General features: G+C 34.7%; 1 protein-coding gene across 1 annotated transcript in view; it reads left to right on the forward strand.

Moving 5' to 3' along the window:
• LOC122810710 (putative adhesion G protein-coupled receptor E4P) overlaps positions 1-15,303 on the forward strand; it is a 378,388-nt gene that overhangs the window by 197,559 nt on the left and 165,526 nt on the right. The window contains exon 4 of the mRNA XM_044082275.1: positions 1,772-2,007. Coding sequence (XP_043938210.1) covers positions 1,772-2,007 — 236 coding nt within the window. The remainder of the gene's footprint in view (positions 1-1,771; positions 2,008-15,303) is intronic.

The raw sequence follows: 15,303 nt of genomic DNA on the forward strand, positions 1-15,303 counted from the left end.
ACCAGCCATATAGTACCTGCACAGATGAGCTATAACAGAATCTGGCTGTATTCCTGCCTGTACAATTTAAATAATGCAATATTCACACCCTCTGCCGTCATTGGACCATTTTGAAAATGTTATGCTTTGCTAAGCAGTGCACAAACCCGCTAAGCTGAGTTTAACAGTGCTTAAAGGGGTGTCCACTGAGTACTCTTAACAGTGCGCAAATCCACTTAGCTAAGCTACCTGCTGCTTAGCATTCACGTCTGAGTAATGCTTAAACCTGCTAAGCATAGCTCAGCATTGCTAACCATTGTTCACTTTTTGTTTTTATAAAATATCAGAATAATAACTTCATTTAGTAAGTGTATATGATTTACTTTACACGACATCCCTCTATGTGCTTTCATTACAGTAGCAAGGGGTGTCACTATACTGTATGGGACACTTTTGTATACATGGGTGTTTCACATGTTATATGCACTCACACTTCCATTTTATACCAGCTACACGATCCTGGTTGACAAAAAACAATTGCTACATAATTTAAGATGAAAATAGTACTTGTAACACTGCTTTCCCATATAAAAATGGATTGCTTGTGTAAGTATTTGAACTATGAATGCCTCCATGCATAGCCGGATCTCTAACCACTGCACTACATTGGTTTTGGAATTTGAGCTGTATATTTTTAAATATCTCCTATGGGATGTTTAAGCAATGCTGAGCAACAGGCCATAACACACACACCCACTCAGCTATGCTTAAACATTCCTTATAATGGAAAAATATTGTATTATTATTATTTTATTATATTATGAGAATCATGGTTTTCTGACAAATCATTAAGGACTGCAGTCAGGGAATAATGGCATACATTTGAGTTCCAGACTTCTATCTTTCGGAAATTTATGATAATGCATAACCTGTTTTCTATCAACTTTCTAAGTTTGTAGGAGTAATATTTAAAAAGTGTCCCTATTTTTAGGGCTTTGCCCCCCCCCACATTCTTTGTGTCTTTGTCAACATTTCTTGCTTTTATGGGTTGCAAGGTATCATACAGCACTTTTGTAATGCAGGGTGCGTGTGACAGAACCTGTCACACACTGCCTGCATTGCTTTCCTGCTCTCCTGTGTATTTCAGTGTGTATGGACACTGGAATACTCATTTATTTCATTTCAGTGTCTGCGGACACTGAAATACTGGCATTATATTAGAGAACTTCTCTAATATTATGCCAAATTCCTTTTAGAAAGTGCCGTACGGCACTTTCTGAGTGCAGGGGGCATGTTAACTGTGCGAGCACTACTGAAACAAGCGCCCTGCACTCGTTCACTGTCCGTGTCCATATAGCCCTTATCAATAGCGTGCCTTCATGAATATGCAAGGTGTGCTGCTGTTAGGGCTGGGTAGATATGGGCATGGTTTACTTCATGCAGGAATAGCATTACTCCTGCATGGAGTTTGTTGAATCCAGTGGTGAGCTTCCTAAAACTGTACCTAGCATTGATGATAATTTTTTTCAAAGTAGGCCATGGTTTCTTCACATAGCTGAAGTAGGAGAACACAGGCTTTGCAGAATGAGCTTGCATTTAATGTTCATATAGCTGAATTATAAAATGTCCATACATGTATAGTGCTTTTTTCATTTTATTTTCTGATTGTCCTGCTTTATGCATGTTACCTTATACTCAAGACTGATCTACCTTTAGGGATTTTCTCTATTACTTTTGGCACTGCATTTATCATATTATCACACTAATTCATTGTAATATTCATTTTTTTTAGGCTTTATGTATCATTATTGCAGTATTTCTGCAGTTTCTCTTTCTGGCATGTTTTGCTTGGATGGGCTTGGGAGCCTTGCAACTTTATCTTATGGTTTTAAAACTGAAAGCAGTAAAGTTCTTCAGGAATCATGTAATTCGTAGAAGGTACATGTACCCCATTGGTTATGGTCTTCCTGCAATCATAACTGGAATTTCTGCTCTAAGTTACCATAATGGATATGGGACAAAGAGATAGTAAGTTTAATTATTTTCTTGTGCTCAGACTTCACTGATATTTATATTGTTGAATATTAACATCTACCTAATAAGGATGTTCTCTTAATAAAATTAACCATATTTTCCATCTACTTCTATAGGTTGATGTTGTCAAAATAAATAAACACGTTACAGTTAAACTGTAGCAGGCTGTGTAAAATAACTGATACCAGTCACTCTATCACTCTTGAATTTTGTGAAAAGCACCTTTCTGCTCATGTAGTTGTACAATATATGTTTATGGATAAAGAGCTTTTGTTTGAAACCTCACTGCAGATGTCTTAACTTAAATACCACTGGCTTCCTGAATGAAGGGTAACATTTTCACTTTTATTTCTTATTCAGTAAAATAAAACAGCTCCTCAGCTTACACTTTCTAGGTTTTAAACAAATTAGTTGATGTGGTTACATACGTTATAATTTGAATGAATGCTATTTGAAACCTAGAGGGCATTAGCTGAGGTAAAGTTGTACACCCATGTATTAAGTTTACTTTAAGTTTTTAAAGAGGTGCCTAACATTTCTTATAAAAATGAAAACATATTATAAAAACTGTTGCATTTTTAAACCTGTTATTTGTCCTACTTTAAATATTTTTGAAAAAAGCCTATGAGGTGGATTCTACAGAACTGGTATCACACCCTAGAAAGATTTTTTTCCCCCACAATGTAACTTAAAGTGACACTGAAACAATATTAGGTTTATAAAAGCAGACAAAGCAATAGGCATTGTGACAATGGACAATGTTAAATACAGTCAGAAAAATTACTGAAATTTTAAGTGACACAAATGTATGCAATATAATTACTATGACATGTCCTAATGTATCTTATCAGAACATTAATTTGACATTACTACAACTGCTGCATAATGGTTTGAGTGACCAGAAAACTTTTGATTTCTTACTCATAGAACATCCCAGAACAGGAATTGTTTTGCCATACCAAGAATTTGTTAAGAACCAGGTGCATTCCATATTCTATCCAACACTTTCTGCACTAAATTCTAAAACAGAGAATATTGATACTTTTTTATTTTAAATTGAAAGCTGTAGTTCAAAGATAAATTCCTTCAATGAAGGCAGCTGTTTTTCCTTTGATGAACTGAACACAATATAATTGGAAGAGCATTATTCATTTTGTACAAATGATGCTGAAGTTGTAACAGTGAATTTTCAGTCAGGGAAACTGAAACTAAGTGATCACTTCCTGAGCTGGTTTTACTTTAATGGTAAATAGTACCAACAAAAATGTGGGTTTTTTATGAGGATAGTTATGATTCCAGCCTTTGCTATTTTGGTACAGGTAATGTTAAAACAACAGATTATTAACCATGGGTCATTGATGGAACATATCATTTTTTTTGTGGGGGGGGGTCAGGTATTGAAGAAGATATTTGCAGATTTGCCATGTAATTAAACAATACCACTACCTTTCTAAGGTTTACTGGACAGTAGGCTAAATCTAGCATTGGATTTTTGGATGTAGTTCCTTATGCTACAGATGCTAAATTGGTTTTAGATTCATAGATTAGTACTAGGCTAACTGCTCTCATGGACCATTTTGAGCCTAGCCAATTATCCCCTATGAGAATCAAACCCTGCACCTTGTGTTGCTAAGGTAAACACCTTAACCATTACGCCACCCTCCCAAGAATTTTTAAGAAGCCTACTTTTTTTCTAATTTGTATTTTAATGTAGATAGTGCACTATCTGTTTGTTTGTTTGTTTGTGTCTTTTGGCTTTTCCCGGTTAGGGGTCGCCACAGCGGAACTCCGGTCCGCTAATGATTGGTAGTTGATTTTTACGTGCCAAGTTACCAGCCCTGACGCACAACCTTCAACGAAGGTATGCCCATTCACGCATATCTCCATGCAGAAGACCCTCTAGCTGAGAATCGAATCGGACAGCGTCTTACAGTGAGGCGACAACACTACTGCAGCACCACCACCGCGGTTAGATAGTGCACTATCTGTATGTTTTCTAAAATGTGGGATTAAATAACAGGATATTAATTTGCCTAAATTAACTTCTGAAAATTTTTTGTCAGGAAATGAAACAGTTAAAACAAATATACAGTTAACAACAGCATGAGCCAGAATTTGCTGATTATTTGTTTGGAATACCTAACAAATGAAAGACATTCTGAATACCAAACAACTCAAAATGCTAATAATGGTTTTAATTATGCCTATGAGAAGAAAAATAATCACAATAATATCTGACCTGTCATTTATTCAGATGATTGTATTGCTGATTGCCTAGTGATTTTAAATGGAAGATTATTAACAAGTTGAAATGTATTGATGAAAACCATGATATAAATGCAACTGCTGGAGTATAGCTGTAGTTCGAAAAATCTGCTGCAGTAACTTTGTTTAAATACAGAAAACATTAACAATTTTAGTACTTCTATATGTGTTACCTGTAAGTGCTGTTAATTTATTAACTGCCTCAAGTGTTTTTATTTCTACCTTAAGTAGAAGTATGTGTTTTTTTTTTTTGGAACAAGTGGTATATATAGCAATATGTACTACTTGTTCGCTTTTTATAAAATATAACTAAAAGAAATTTTAAATGAAATGATTTATGAAGATACCTGTACTATAACTGAGGGATCATGTAATCTGTTTCTACATTATGTAGTGAAGAAATTTACCTTGAGTTATTACTTCTGATGAAGTATTTACTAAAGAAAATGAAAGTGCTTAAATAATTTACTGCCTGTGGACTTTTTCATGAGTAGTTAATTGTTGATTGTCTTGTGTTTGCCCCTCTTCATAACGTCTCAGTATTTTGTATTTATTATTATTATTATTATTATTATTATTATTATTATTATTATTATTATTACTGAATTGTATTTGCTTCAATTTAGTAAGCCTATACTTTGTTAAGAGTAATACATTCCAGTGTCTAGTTTAAATAGATACAGTTCCTAATGACTAGATGATTGGCATATCTTAAAAATGAAAAAAGAAAGCAGTGTAGCTATTCATATAGTTTAGATGCAGAACAGGAATTGCTTTGAACAAAATGCACATGACTAATCAAGGAATGCTGGAGTCCTTTATGTATGAAGATAGGCAAAAGAACACGGAGCATCTATGATTAATTTGCTTAGGGTTCCAAAATACCTAGGGGGTGGTCCTGATACTTAGCTCTTCAAATATGATGAGATAGCAAAAATAATGTTCCTGCTGCATTTCCATCTTTACTACAGTCTAGTCTCTTACTTCACTTTCTTCTTGGCTGTGATACACAGTACAGTATCATTACTCATTTAAACTAAACTCTGTTCTTGTTCAAAGCAATAATACAGGCATTATATTACTAGTTTATTTCCCTTTAATAAACCAGTGCAACTAAGGTTCCTGAACAACCAGAAGACAATTAAACTCATGTTGACAGTGGTCTGCTTAACAACATGAACTTGAATAGAAGGGGAGCACTGTAACAGGTAATACATACATATGCTACCAACTCCCGGGGCAATCACTATTATAGTATATCCTTTTACTCTTCTCCCCATGAGTCATCACTATGATAGAAGTATAAGACTAGTCTAAATGAAATTTAACATTGTTCTTAGATTGCATTATTACACAACTTCATGTGTCTCTACAAACTAAATGTACAATGCACCTCTGCATACTAGGTGACATCACTTGGGACTCTGATTTTTCTGCCTTTTAATGTAAAATCCTGGGGTAAGAGCAACCTTGCTAGGTATTAATGTTGCATGCTGGAGGAACTTAGTGGCAGAGATCAGAATATGATCCACTTGCTCATACTGGAGGAGGGAAGGAAAACAGGATATGAGTAAATAATACTGTTAATGGTAAAGCACATGGATTAGATTTTAGAAGCAAGGACTGAGGCAGAAGAAGGGATATGACAATAGCATTTTACATATCCAGTGTAGTTTCTGTTTTTCTTTTGGACTATTCTTTCTTCTCATCTGATGTGCAACCATGGAGGTAGCCTATACATATGGATAGATAGGTACAAGTAAGGGAGTGTGGGGATCAAAGCCCTGGTAATGAAGCCCTAAAAAAAAAAAAAAAAAAGCTTTTGGGGTAGTTTTTCCCAGTCTGAAGCTTTATCTGGTTTGTCTCATCCTATTATTGATTGAAGTGAGTCTCAGTGAAACATACAGTAAAGCAATATGGATTTTTTTTTCTGAATCAAACAGAAGTAAATATTTGTTCATAGAGTGGTAGGACTATGGAAGGCAGTATGTTCAAGAATGTTTGATGTCAAAAGTGAAGATAATATTTACTTTTAAATAAATGGACTATAGCCTTATGGTTGACTATAAAGGAATAGAAAAGAAAGGAAATTAAATGAAAGGCAAGTATTCTACGCAGCAGGTTAACATGGCCAATGATATAATGCCTATTTTGCTAGCTATTTTGCACCCATATAAGTAAGTGTCATCCTTGAAAAGCACCTTCTACATCTTTCTGCTCTACATGGTATAAGAATAATTGTGTAGTTTTTCTTCACTTAATTTAAGAATATTGTATAAGTTAATTGCATAGTCTGTCTAATATGTATTAAATAATAATATAAGTGTATAGCTTATCTGTCTTTTCAGTTCAATTCTTTTTTTTTTTTTTACACTGAATACCTTGCCATGAGTTAAGGTTTCTTTTCATTTCATAACTTCTAGCCATATAATTGTATGATGTCTCAAGTGAGTTTCCTGTTTGTTATTCTTTGTACATTTGCTACTCTTTGTAAATACTGGTTTAACAAGTTTCTATTATCTTGTATTTTTTATAGAGCTTTTCTCCCCAGGCCTCCACTGAAATGGGCTCATTTCAGCCCAGTGGACTTTCCTGGTCAACAAAAGCAACTAACTAAATAAATAAATAAAATAAAATAAAATAAAATAAAATATACAAACATACACACACACACACACACACACACACACACATATATATATATATATATATATATATATATATATAGATATATATATGCATATACATATAGGGTTCCTATGAAGTGATCGAAGACGCATTCTTTCGAATGCGTCTTGATCGAACTTAAAAGAACAAAAAGGCAAAATAGAGAAACGGCTTTTAAGCAAATTCTTTCCCTGGGAAAGAATTTGCTTGGCCGCTTCCATTACTTTTCCATTTTTGTCACTGTAGTGCAATCTCAGAGTTGGTATATTTAAGTAGTAGGGGTGTGTAATGTTTTAAAGTTTTTTTTTTTTTTGAACAGCAATTTTGTTTTTTCTTGGGGGAAAAAAAATCACTGTTCTGAGCTTTCAAGATTGTAAGCTTTTGCTTACATGGGGTCGCTTAATAATTGTTTGCTTTTTTAAGTGTTCGATTATTTAATATAGACCCTAGATATATACATATAGATGTTTATTGTTTTATTACTGAAGCCCAACTTTTTTGTGATAAATACCCAAAAGATTGATTATAAAAAGCTTAGTGATCAAAACTGAATGAGAACTGACTAACCTAAAATGAGAGAAAAAGATCTATGGGGTTGGTGGCAAACCCCTTTATCTCCAATACAGGGAGCAGTGTCCCAACTTCTTCTACTTTTATATACTATCTTGAGATCACTATATATATTTAGGAAAGGAGAAAATCCTGAAAGACCACAATCTTCATATTTAATCAGAAATGTCTAGAATTGTAGAACTGCACAGAGTGTTGATCAGTACAGTGTTGAATATATATGTATATATGTAGACATATGGGTGCAGTGTGTTTTTTATCGCATGTTCATTATAGTGAGCATATCTAAACAATCCTATCTTGGTCTGTAATTTACTGTGGAGTTGACTGGTAAGAGACATTTTATTTGAATATATATTGTATTTGTTATCACTGTTTTCACTGTTTGTAGGTAGGATGGGACTGCTTGTTAACAAGATTTACTTTGATCCATATTTTGTTGTTTTACCTTTAATTTCACAGTTGGTTGTTAGAAAGGCATATGTTTTAGGCAGGCAAGCTCTAGCCACCCCAAAGGGCCTAGGCAGCTATAAATTTACACAGACTGCATTAAGGAAAATCTTGAGCATATCTAAGCAATCCTATCTTGGTTTGTGATTTATTTAGCTTTACTGTTAAAAAGAAGTGTGACTGTGAGTGACAGTGAGTCGTGACATAAAGGAATCACAAATATTGTCTGGCTTGTAGAACTTCTATGGTCAGAACAACTTTAATGTATTTTATTATTTAGTTATTTATTGCTGATGTGATTTTTGTCATAAAAGTTGATTTAAGTTCTTTTTGAATTCTGCGTATACTGATTTTGATTATTCTTTTTTTTTTGCAATATTTTATTAATTTGAAGCTGAATATAGATTCCTTAATGAGTATGCAATTAACGATTTGCTAATGCACAAATAACTTGTACAGTGTAATAAATGCTATGCATATTTAAAGGTAACGGCTGATAACACTGGTGATCTGGGTTCCAGGTGTCAAAGGTTGGATGATTTCCTTACTATTATTAGAAGTAAATCAAGACTTGATGATGATTGTGCAATTGGCATGGCTTGCAGAACTGTTGTTTCATATATTAATGACTAGAATGATGAATTAAATAATATTAGGCATAGAAGAAATTGAACACATTTAGAAAACGATGCATCTATTTTCTGCAAAAATCATTTAACCACTATGAAACAAGACGATGCCCCTGAGAACTTTGGAATCCTGGATGCAAGTATTCAACAATCTGAGGATCCAGTTTGTTTAGAAGGAAACAAAAAAAGAAAGAAAGGTAGAAGTTCATAACAAATAACAAGGAAGACAAAGAAACTGATTAATGACTGTAAAGGAAAGAAAATACGTAGTAAAAAGGACACTGCTTTGTTATGCAACACACTGGTGACAGGGAATGATGATATTTTTATATCAGAAAACCTTCAGTCTACAGAAAACTGCATCATTTTTCCAATGGACAAAGTAGAAAAAATAGGTAAGGGGCAGGTAAAAAGGAAGAAATCAAAACTGAATGTGGAAGGATTGAAGAACATTACTGTAAGAAAAAAGAAGAGAAAGACAGATGCTGTCTACATGGCTCAAGCTGTGGATTTACAATACCAGATGATTGAGAATTTAATACACAATGAAAACAGTGGGATTAATAAGACTAATAGTGATGAAGATCTATCCTTAGTAACAATCAATAGAGAAGATATTATTGTATTAGAAGCAGAATATTCTTCAGAGATGGTCAGCAAAGATATTCTTGTAATTGGAGATTCAATTATTAGAGGAACTGATACTTATATTTTCCAAGATGATAATGAATATTGAATAGTGTTATGATTACTAGGAGCAAGAATAGAAGATGTGAGGCAAGCCTAGGAATGCCTTAATGTAAGGAAATATGGATCTGTTTTTATTCATGTTGGTAGAAATTATGTCACCCGCAAGGATTCTCTGTTAGTATGGAACTGACAGCCTTCTTAGTATTGCTTGTACTGGTGTTAGAACATATTTTTCACAAATCACCTACAGAAAGGATAATCAGGTCACTGTGAATGAAAAGATTTTTGGGGTAAATACCCATATGGAAAAAAATGTCTGGTAGGATTTTTGCCAGGTCAAAAATTTAACAGTTCACAGAAAGCAAAATTGAATGCATCTCTGATGGTTGTTAATGCTAGGAGCATTAATAATATTTTTTTTAATTGTAAAATTTGGTATGTTCCCACAAGATTAATGTTGTTATTGTTTGTGAAACATGGTTAAAGAACAAGGACTGGAAATCAGTTCTATCAAGGTATAAATGTTTTTACTGTAACAGAGAAAAAACTGCCAAAAAGGAAACAACTACCAATGGCCAATTCTATAGGCAAAAACTGGGTGTTGCAATGGGGGCAGCTTGTGCCACTGATTATGCGAACATAGTGTTGCATAAATGGGAACATACATATATTTTTGGCACAGAGTGGGCACGTTACATCAGGCATTATGTCAGATTTCTTGATGATATTTGCCTTATATGGAGTGGTACTAGGGCAAGTATCCAAGAATTCATCGGTTACATTAACTCTACCACTTCCTTTTTAACCTTCACACACTCATTAAGCCTGGATAGTTTAGATTATTTAGATGTGCATTTGGTTAAGGATAACGTCAATAATAGATTTAATTCTAGGGTGCTTAGGAAGCCCACTTATTCGAATGCATTTCTACACTTTCAAAGTAACCATCCTGATTACCAAAAAAGAGGAATAGTTAAAGGGCAATTTATCCGTGCCTCTAGAATGTGCAACACATCACAATTGTTTATGGAAGAAATTGGTTTTTTGAAAGAAAGATTTTTTGAAAGAGGGTACCCAAGTCCATTGGTTGAGGAATTAGCGACAGAGATTATTACCAATAGGAAGACAAAATATCCACTCCTGTTGGGTAATATAGGTACGGTAAGTTGCCAAGTAGGCAATAGTCTGCAAAACTTTGAACAAAAGGGGTGTATTCATACCTTTGGTATTGATTCTGATGCTGTAGAAAGCAGTGTAAGAAAATATTGGCCAATTTTGAGGTTGGACGATAGGTTGGGCGGTATGATCCCAGAGTTTCCCAGATTTATTAGGTGTAGGGGTACCAATATAAAATAAATGTTAGAAATGAAGCAGACTAAGCAAAAGGGATGTATTGGAAATAAAAAAAAAGGCACATACAAGTGCGGAATGTGCAAACAATGCCCAGCCATATTTAATGGACACAAATTATATTTACCATCAAGAAAATTTTTATGTCAACCGAGGGGCTACTACAATTGTAATGCCAAATTTATTGTCTATCTGGGTTTATGCACAAAATGTAAGAGTTTTTATATAGGGAAGACTGAGAGAACTTTAAAAAGAAGAATCTATGAACACCACTATGAAATAACTAGAAAAAAGGAAACTAATGCTTTCTACAGGCATTCCCTTTTTTGTCCCAATATGGAGATCAAATTTATTATTTTAAAGCAAGTAAAAACAGATGTCAGGGGAGGTGATTGGGAGTCCCTGTTGGAATATAAAGAATTAATATGGCAGTTGAGATTGGATGCAGGAAGGTGACCAGGACTAAATGACGCTTGCAGTATTAGCAGCGTCTTGAAGTTAAGGAAGGCAAAATTGTGAATTTAGACCCACAGCACTCACAGGATCAATTTAAAGCATTTTTTATGAAGCATTTTTTATGATGTATTAAACTATCTATAGGTTTAACAAATGAAGGTTTAGTTTTTAATTCATTAGGTAATGTAGTATAGCATTTATTTTATTTGTTATTGTTACATGGGGGGCTTGAATATTAAATACATGAACACAGTATACAAATTTGATACTACATATTGTTTTATATATTTTTTTATATTTAATGGCAATCAATGTATATACTAACAATTGATTATTGCAGCAGTTTACATTTTTTTAACACTGCAACAGTTTTTATTTTGTAAAGGGTGGTTGAAAACATGCCTTGTAGGAAAAGAGAAATGAAGGGTTAAATAGACACTTCTTCCTAATTAATTGAATAATTGATTGAATTTTAAATGTATATAAAGAGTGGCAAGTTTGAAGTGATTTTATCTTGAGAAAGCTCAGCATTGTGCTGAGCGAAAGCGCTTGATGAGATTGGTGTTGAGACTGTATTTCAATAAATCAAGAGATTTTTATTCAACAAGAAGCCTTTTATTTTCTGCTTGGCGGCAGAAGAAGGAGTACCAGCATTGCTATTTGATTTTTTTCTTCTGGATTTCCAGCACCGCCTTCCGAGTCGTGGACCAATTTGTCTTATTGGTAGTTGTTTCCTTTTTGGCAGTTTTTTCTTTGTGGCTTTTTTGGTTCCATGGCGGAAGAAGGGGCACAGAGTACTTTCTCGGACACTCCTCAGTTGCTTAGATCGGGAGAAGACAGCACACCGGTCACCAGGGCGGAGTTTAACCAAGTGTTAGACATGTTAACTCAATTGACTAGAATGCTCAATAACAGTGGAGTTGAACAACCAGCGGTTTTACCAGGTAACCAGCAGCAGGGTTTGGAGCGGAAGAGAAGGCGTACCTCCACTCATAATGAGCGGACCGGCAGTGGTGCTCGTCTAGCAGCCTGCGGTCAGCAGGCAAGCATGAAGCAGGGTGGTAACGACAGCAACAAAGATAGTAATGTGCTATCAAATGAAATTGGAACACAAGAGAATCGTTTTGATTTTGGAGCATGGGCCGGTCAGCAGTTTTGGTTCCAGCAAGGTACTGTCAATACTAACAGCAATTCTAGAAATAATTCTGGTATAGAGAAAGACTTTAACATTCTTTGTGACAAGCTTTATTCTTTTAAAGCAAACCAATTAGAAATAGACTATTTAAAAGAATGTGTCAAAGTGGAAAGAATACCGAAGGGACTAAGATGTTTCAAGTTTCCCAATAATGTGCAAAAAGACTCTAACTATTATAAAAAACTATGTGATGTATTTAACCGTGCTGGCATAGAAATGTTAGAGGTGATGGTAGCAGAATATGAAATAAGAGCTGATACCCTATTGAATGATTTGAATGTTTTAAACAATAGTTTGATTAATGATGAAAAATTTGTATCTGTCAAACGGAGTTATGATAACATTTTCAAAGAGGTTGACCAGCACTGTTTGAGAATTTTGAATCGTAAGATTCACAAGTTAGAGAGGGATTTAAAGGAATATAATGAAGGGGTGGCTTATCCACTACCAACTAAAACTAAGCAGTTTAATTACAATAATAATGGCGCACAGGGAAATTTTAACAGCAGTTATAGGACGGAGATGGTCTATGAGACACCGAGAAGTAATCAAAGGTTTGCGGAGAAAGAAAGAGTTACCCCCACCAGGATTTTCTGTTTCCCCCAAACAGAGTGGGGGGGGAGGGGGAACAGATTCCCTTAGGGGTGGTGGAACAAATAGGACAGGACTCACAAGCTACTCGAAGTTCTTCAGTAATGAATGATACCGTAGCTAGCATAGACATTTTAAGTAAGGTTACAGTGGTAACAGAAAATAATTTTTCTGTTTATAATTATACCAATATTAATCTGAGAAAAGAATATTTTGATTTATTTACAAAAGGATTGCATTTTGTACCAGCATTCTCAAGTAGATTAGAGCAGGAATTAATAGACCTAAAAATGTTTAGTAGGCAATTGAATTTAATGCTTTATTTTAAAGGGGAACCTCCTCTAAATATGGAACTTTCTCGAAAGAGTGTATTTAATCCACCTATGGACCCAATAGTAAAAATATTTGAAGAGATGATGGAAAAGGATATCAGGGTGATTAATAGAAAAAAAACAGAACAATAACCCCCAAAATATCTGCAAAGAGGAGATGAATTTGATTAAAGATCTTAGAATTAACAACTGTAGGGCGATGAAAACAGATAAAGGGGGGGGGGTTTAGTTTTGATGTACAACACCGATTATGCCCAGCATATTAATCTGATGCTGCAGGACCCAGAGCAATATGAGCAAGTATCTAGTAATGAGTTACACATGGCATATTCCAGGATTAGTTTCATTTTACATGACCATCTTTTGCAGGGAGTCTTTAATGAAAGATTGTATAATTTTTTAACTGTTGCCAAGCCAAGAATTCCTGTAATATTTGGTATCCCGAAAACACACAAAGGTCTGGATCCCTTAAATTTTAGACCTATAGTATCCGGACAGGGGAGTATAACAGAACCTATTGGGAAATTTATAGATCACACTTTGAAGCAGTTTACAACCTCTTTAAAATACATCTGTAGGGATTCTTGGGATTTTCTCAGGGGTTTGCAATCCCTAGAATACCATCCAGATTTACTTTTGGTAACTATAGATATTGTTCAATTGTTTCCTAGTATACCACATTCTACAGGATTGGAATGGTTTAGTGACGTTTTGGTTAATGAAGCGAAGCTGACTCCCAATACCACCAATTTACTGGTGGAATTTATGGAATTAGTCTTGGAAAATAATTTTATATGCTTTAATGGCCAATTATATAGGCAAAAACTGAGTGTTGCAATGGGGGCAGCTTGTGCCACTGTTTATGCGAACATAGTGTTGCATAAATGGGAACATACATATATTTTTGGCACAGAGTGGGCACGTTACATCAGGCATTATGTCAGATTTCTTGACGATATTTGCCTTATATGGAGTGGTACTAGGGCAAGTATCCAAGAATTCATCGGTTACATTAACTCTACCACTTCCTTTTTAACCTTCACACACTCATTAAGCCTGGATAGTTTAGATTATTTAGATGTGCATTTGGTTAAGGATAACGTCAATAATAGATTTAATTCTAGGGTGTTTAGGAAGCCCACTTATTCGAATGCATTTCTACACTTTCAAAGTAATCATCCTGATTACCAAAAAAGAGGAATAGTTAAAGGGCAATTTATCCGTGCCTCTAGAATATGCAACACATCACAATTGTTTACGGAACAAATTGGTTTTTTGAAAGAAAGATTTTTTGAAAGAGGGTACCCAAGTCCATTGGTTGAGGAATTAGCGACAGAGATTATTACCAATAGGAAGACAAAATATCCACCCCTGTTGGGTAATATAGGTACGGTAAGTTGCCAAGTAGGCAATAGTCTGCAAAACTTTGAACAAAAGGGGTATATTCATACCTTTGGTATTGATTCTGATGTTGTAGAAAGCAGTGTAAGAAAATATTGGCCAATTTTGAGGTTGGACGATAGGTTGGGCGGTATGATCCCAGAGTTTCCCAGATTTATTAGGCGTAGGGGTACCAATATAAAAGAAATGTTAGAAATGAAGCAGACTAAGCAAAAGGGATGTATTGGAAATAAAAAAGAAGGCACATACAAGTGCGGAATGTGCAAACAATGCCCAGCCATATTTAATGGACACAAATTATATTTACCATCAAGAAAATTTTTATGTCAACCGAGGGGCTACTACAATTGTAATGCCAAATTTATTGTCTATCTGGGTTTATGCACAAAATGTAAGAGTTTTTATATAGGGAAGACTGAGAGAACTTTAAGAAGAAGAATCTATGAACACCACTATGATATAACTAGAAAAAAGGAAACTAATGCTTTCTACAGGCATTCCCTTTTTTGTCCCAATATGGAGATCAAATTTATTATTTTAGAGCAAGTAAAAACAGATGTCTGGGGAGGTGATTGGGAGTCCCTGTTGGAATATAAAGAATTAATATGGCAGTTGAGATTGGATGCAGGAAGGCGACCAGGACTAAATGACGCTTGCAGTATTAGCAGCGTCTTGAAGTTAAGGAAGGCAAAAT

Source organism: Protopterus annectens, chromosome 9.part0 (assembly GCF_019279795.1).
Source record: "Protopterus annectens isolate FY-2018-M chromosome 9.part0, PAN1.0, whole genome shotgun sequence".
NCBI lineage: Eukaryota > Metazoa > Chordata > Ceratodontiformes > Protopteridae > Protopterus > Protopterus annectens.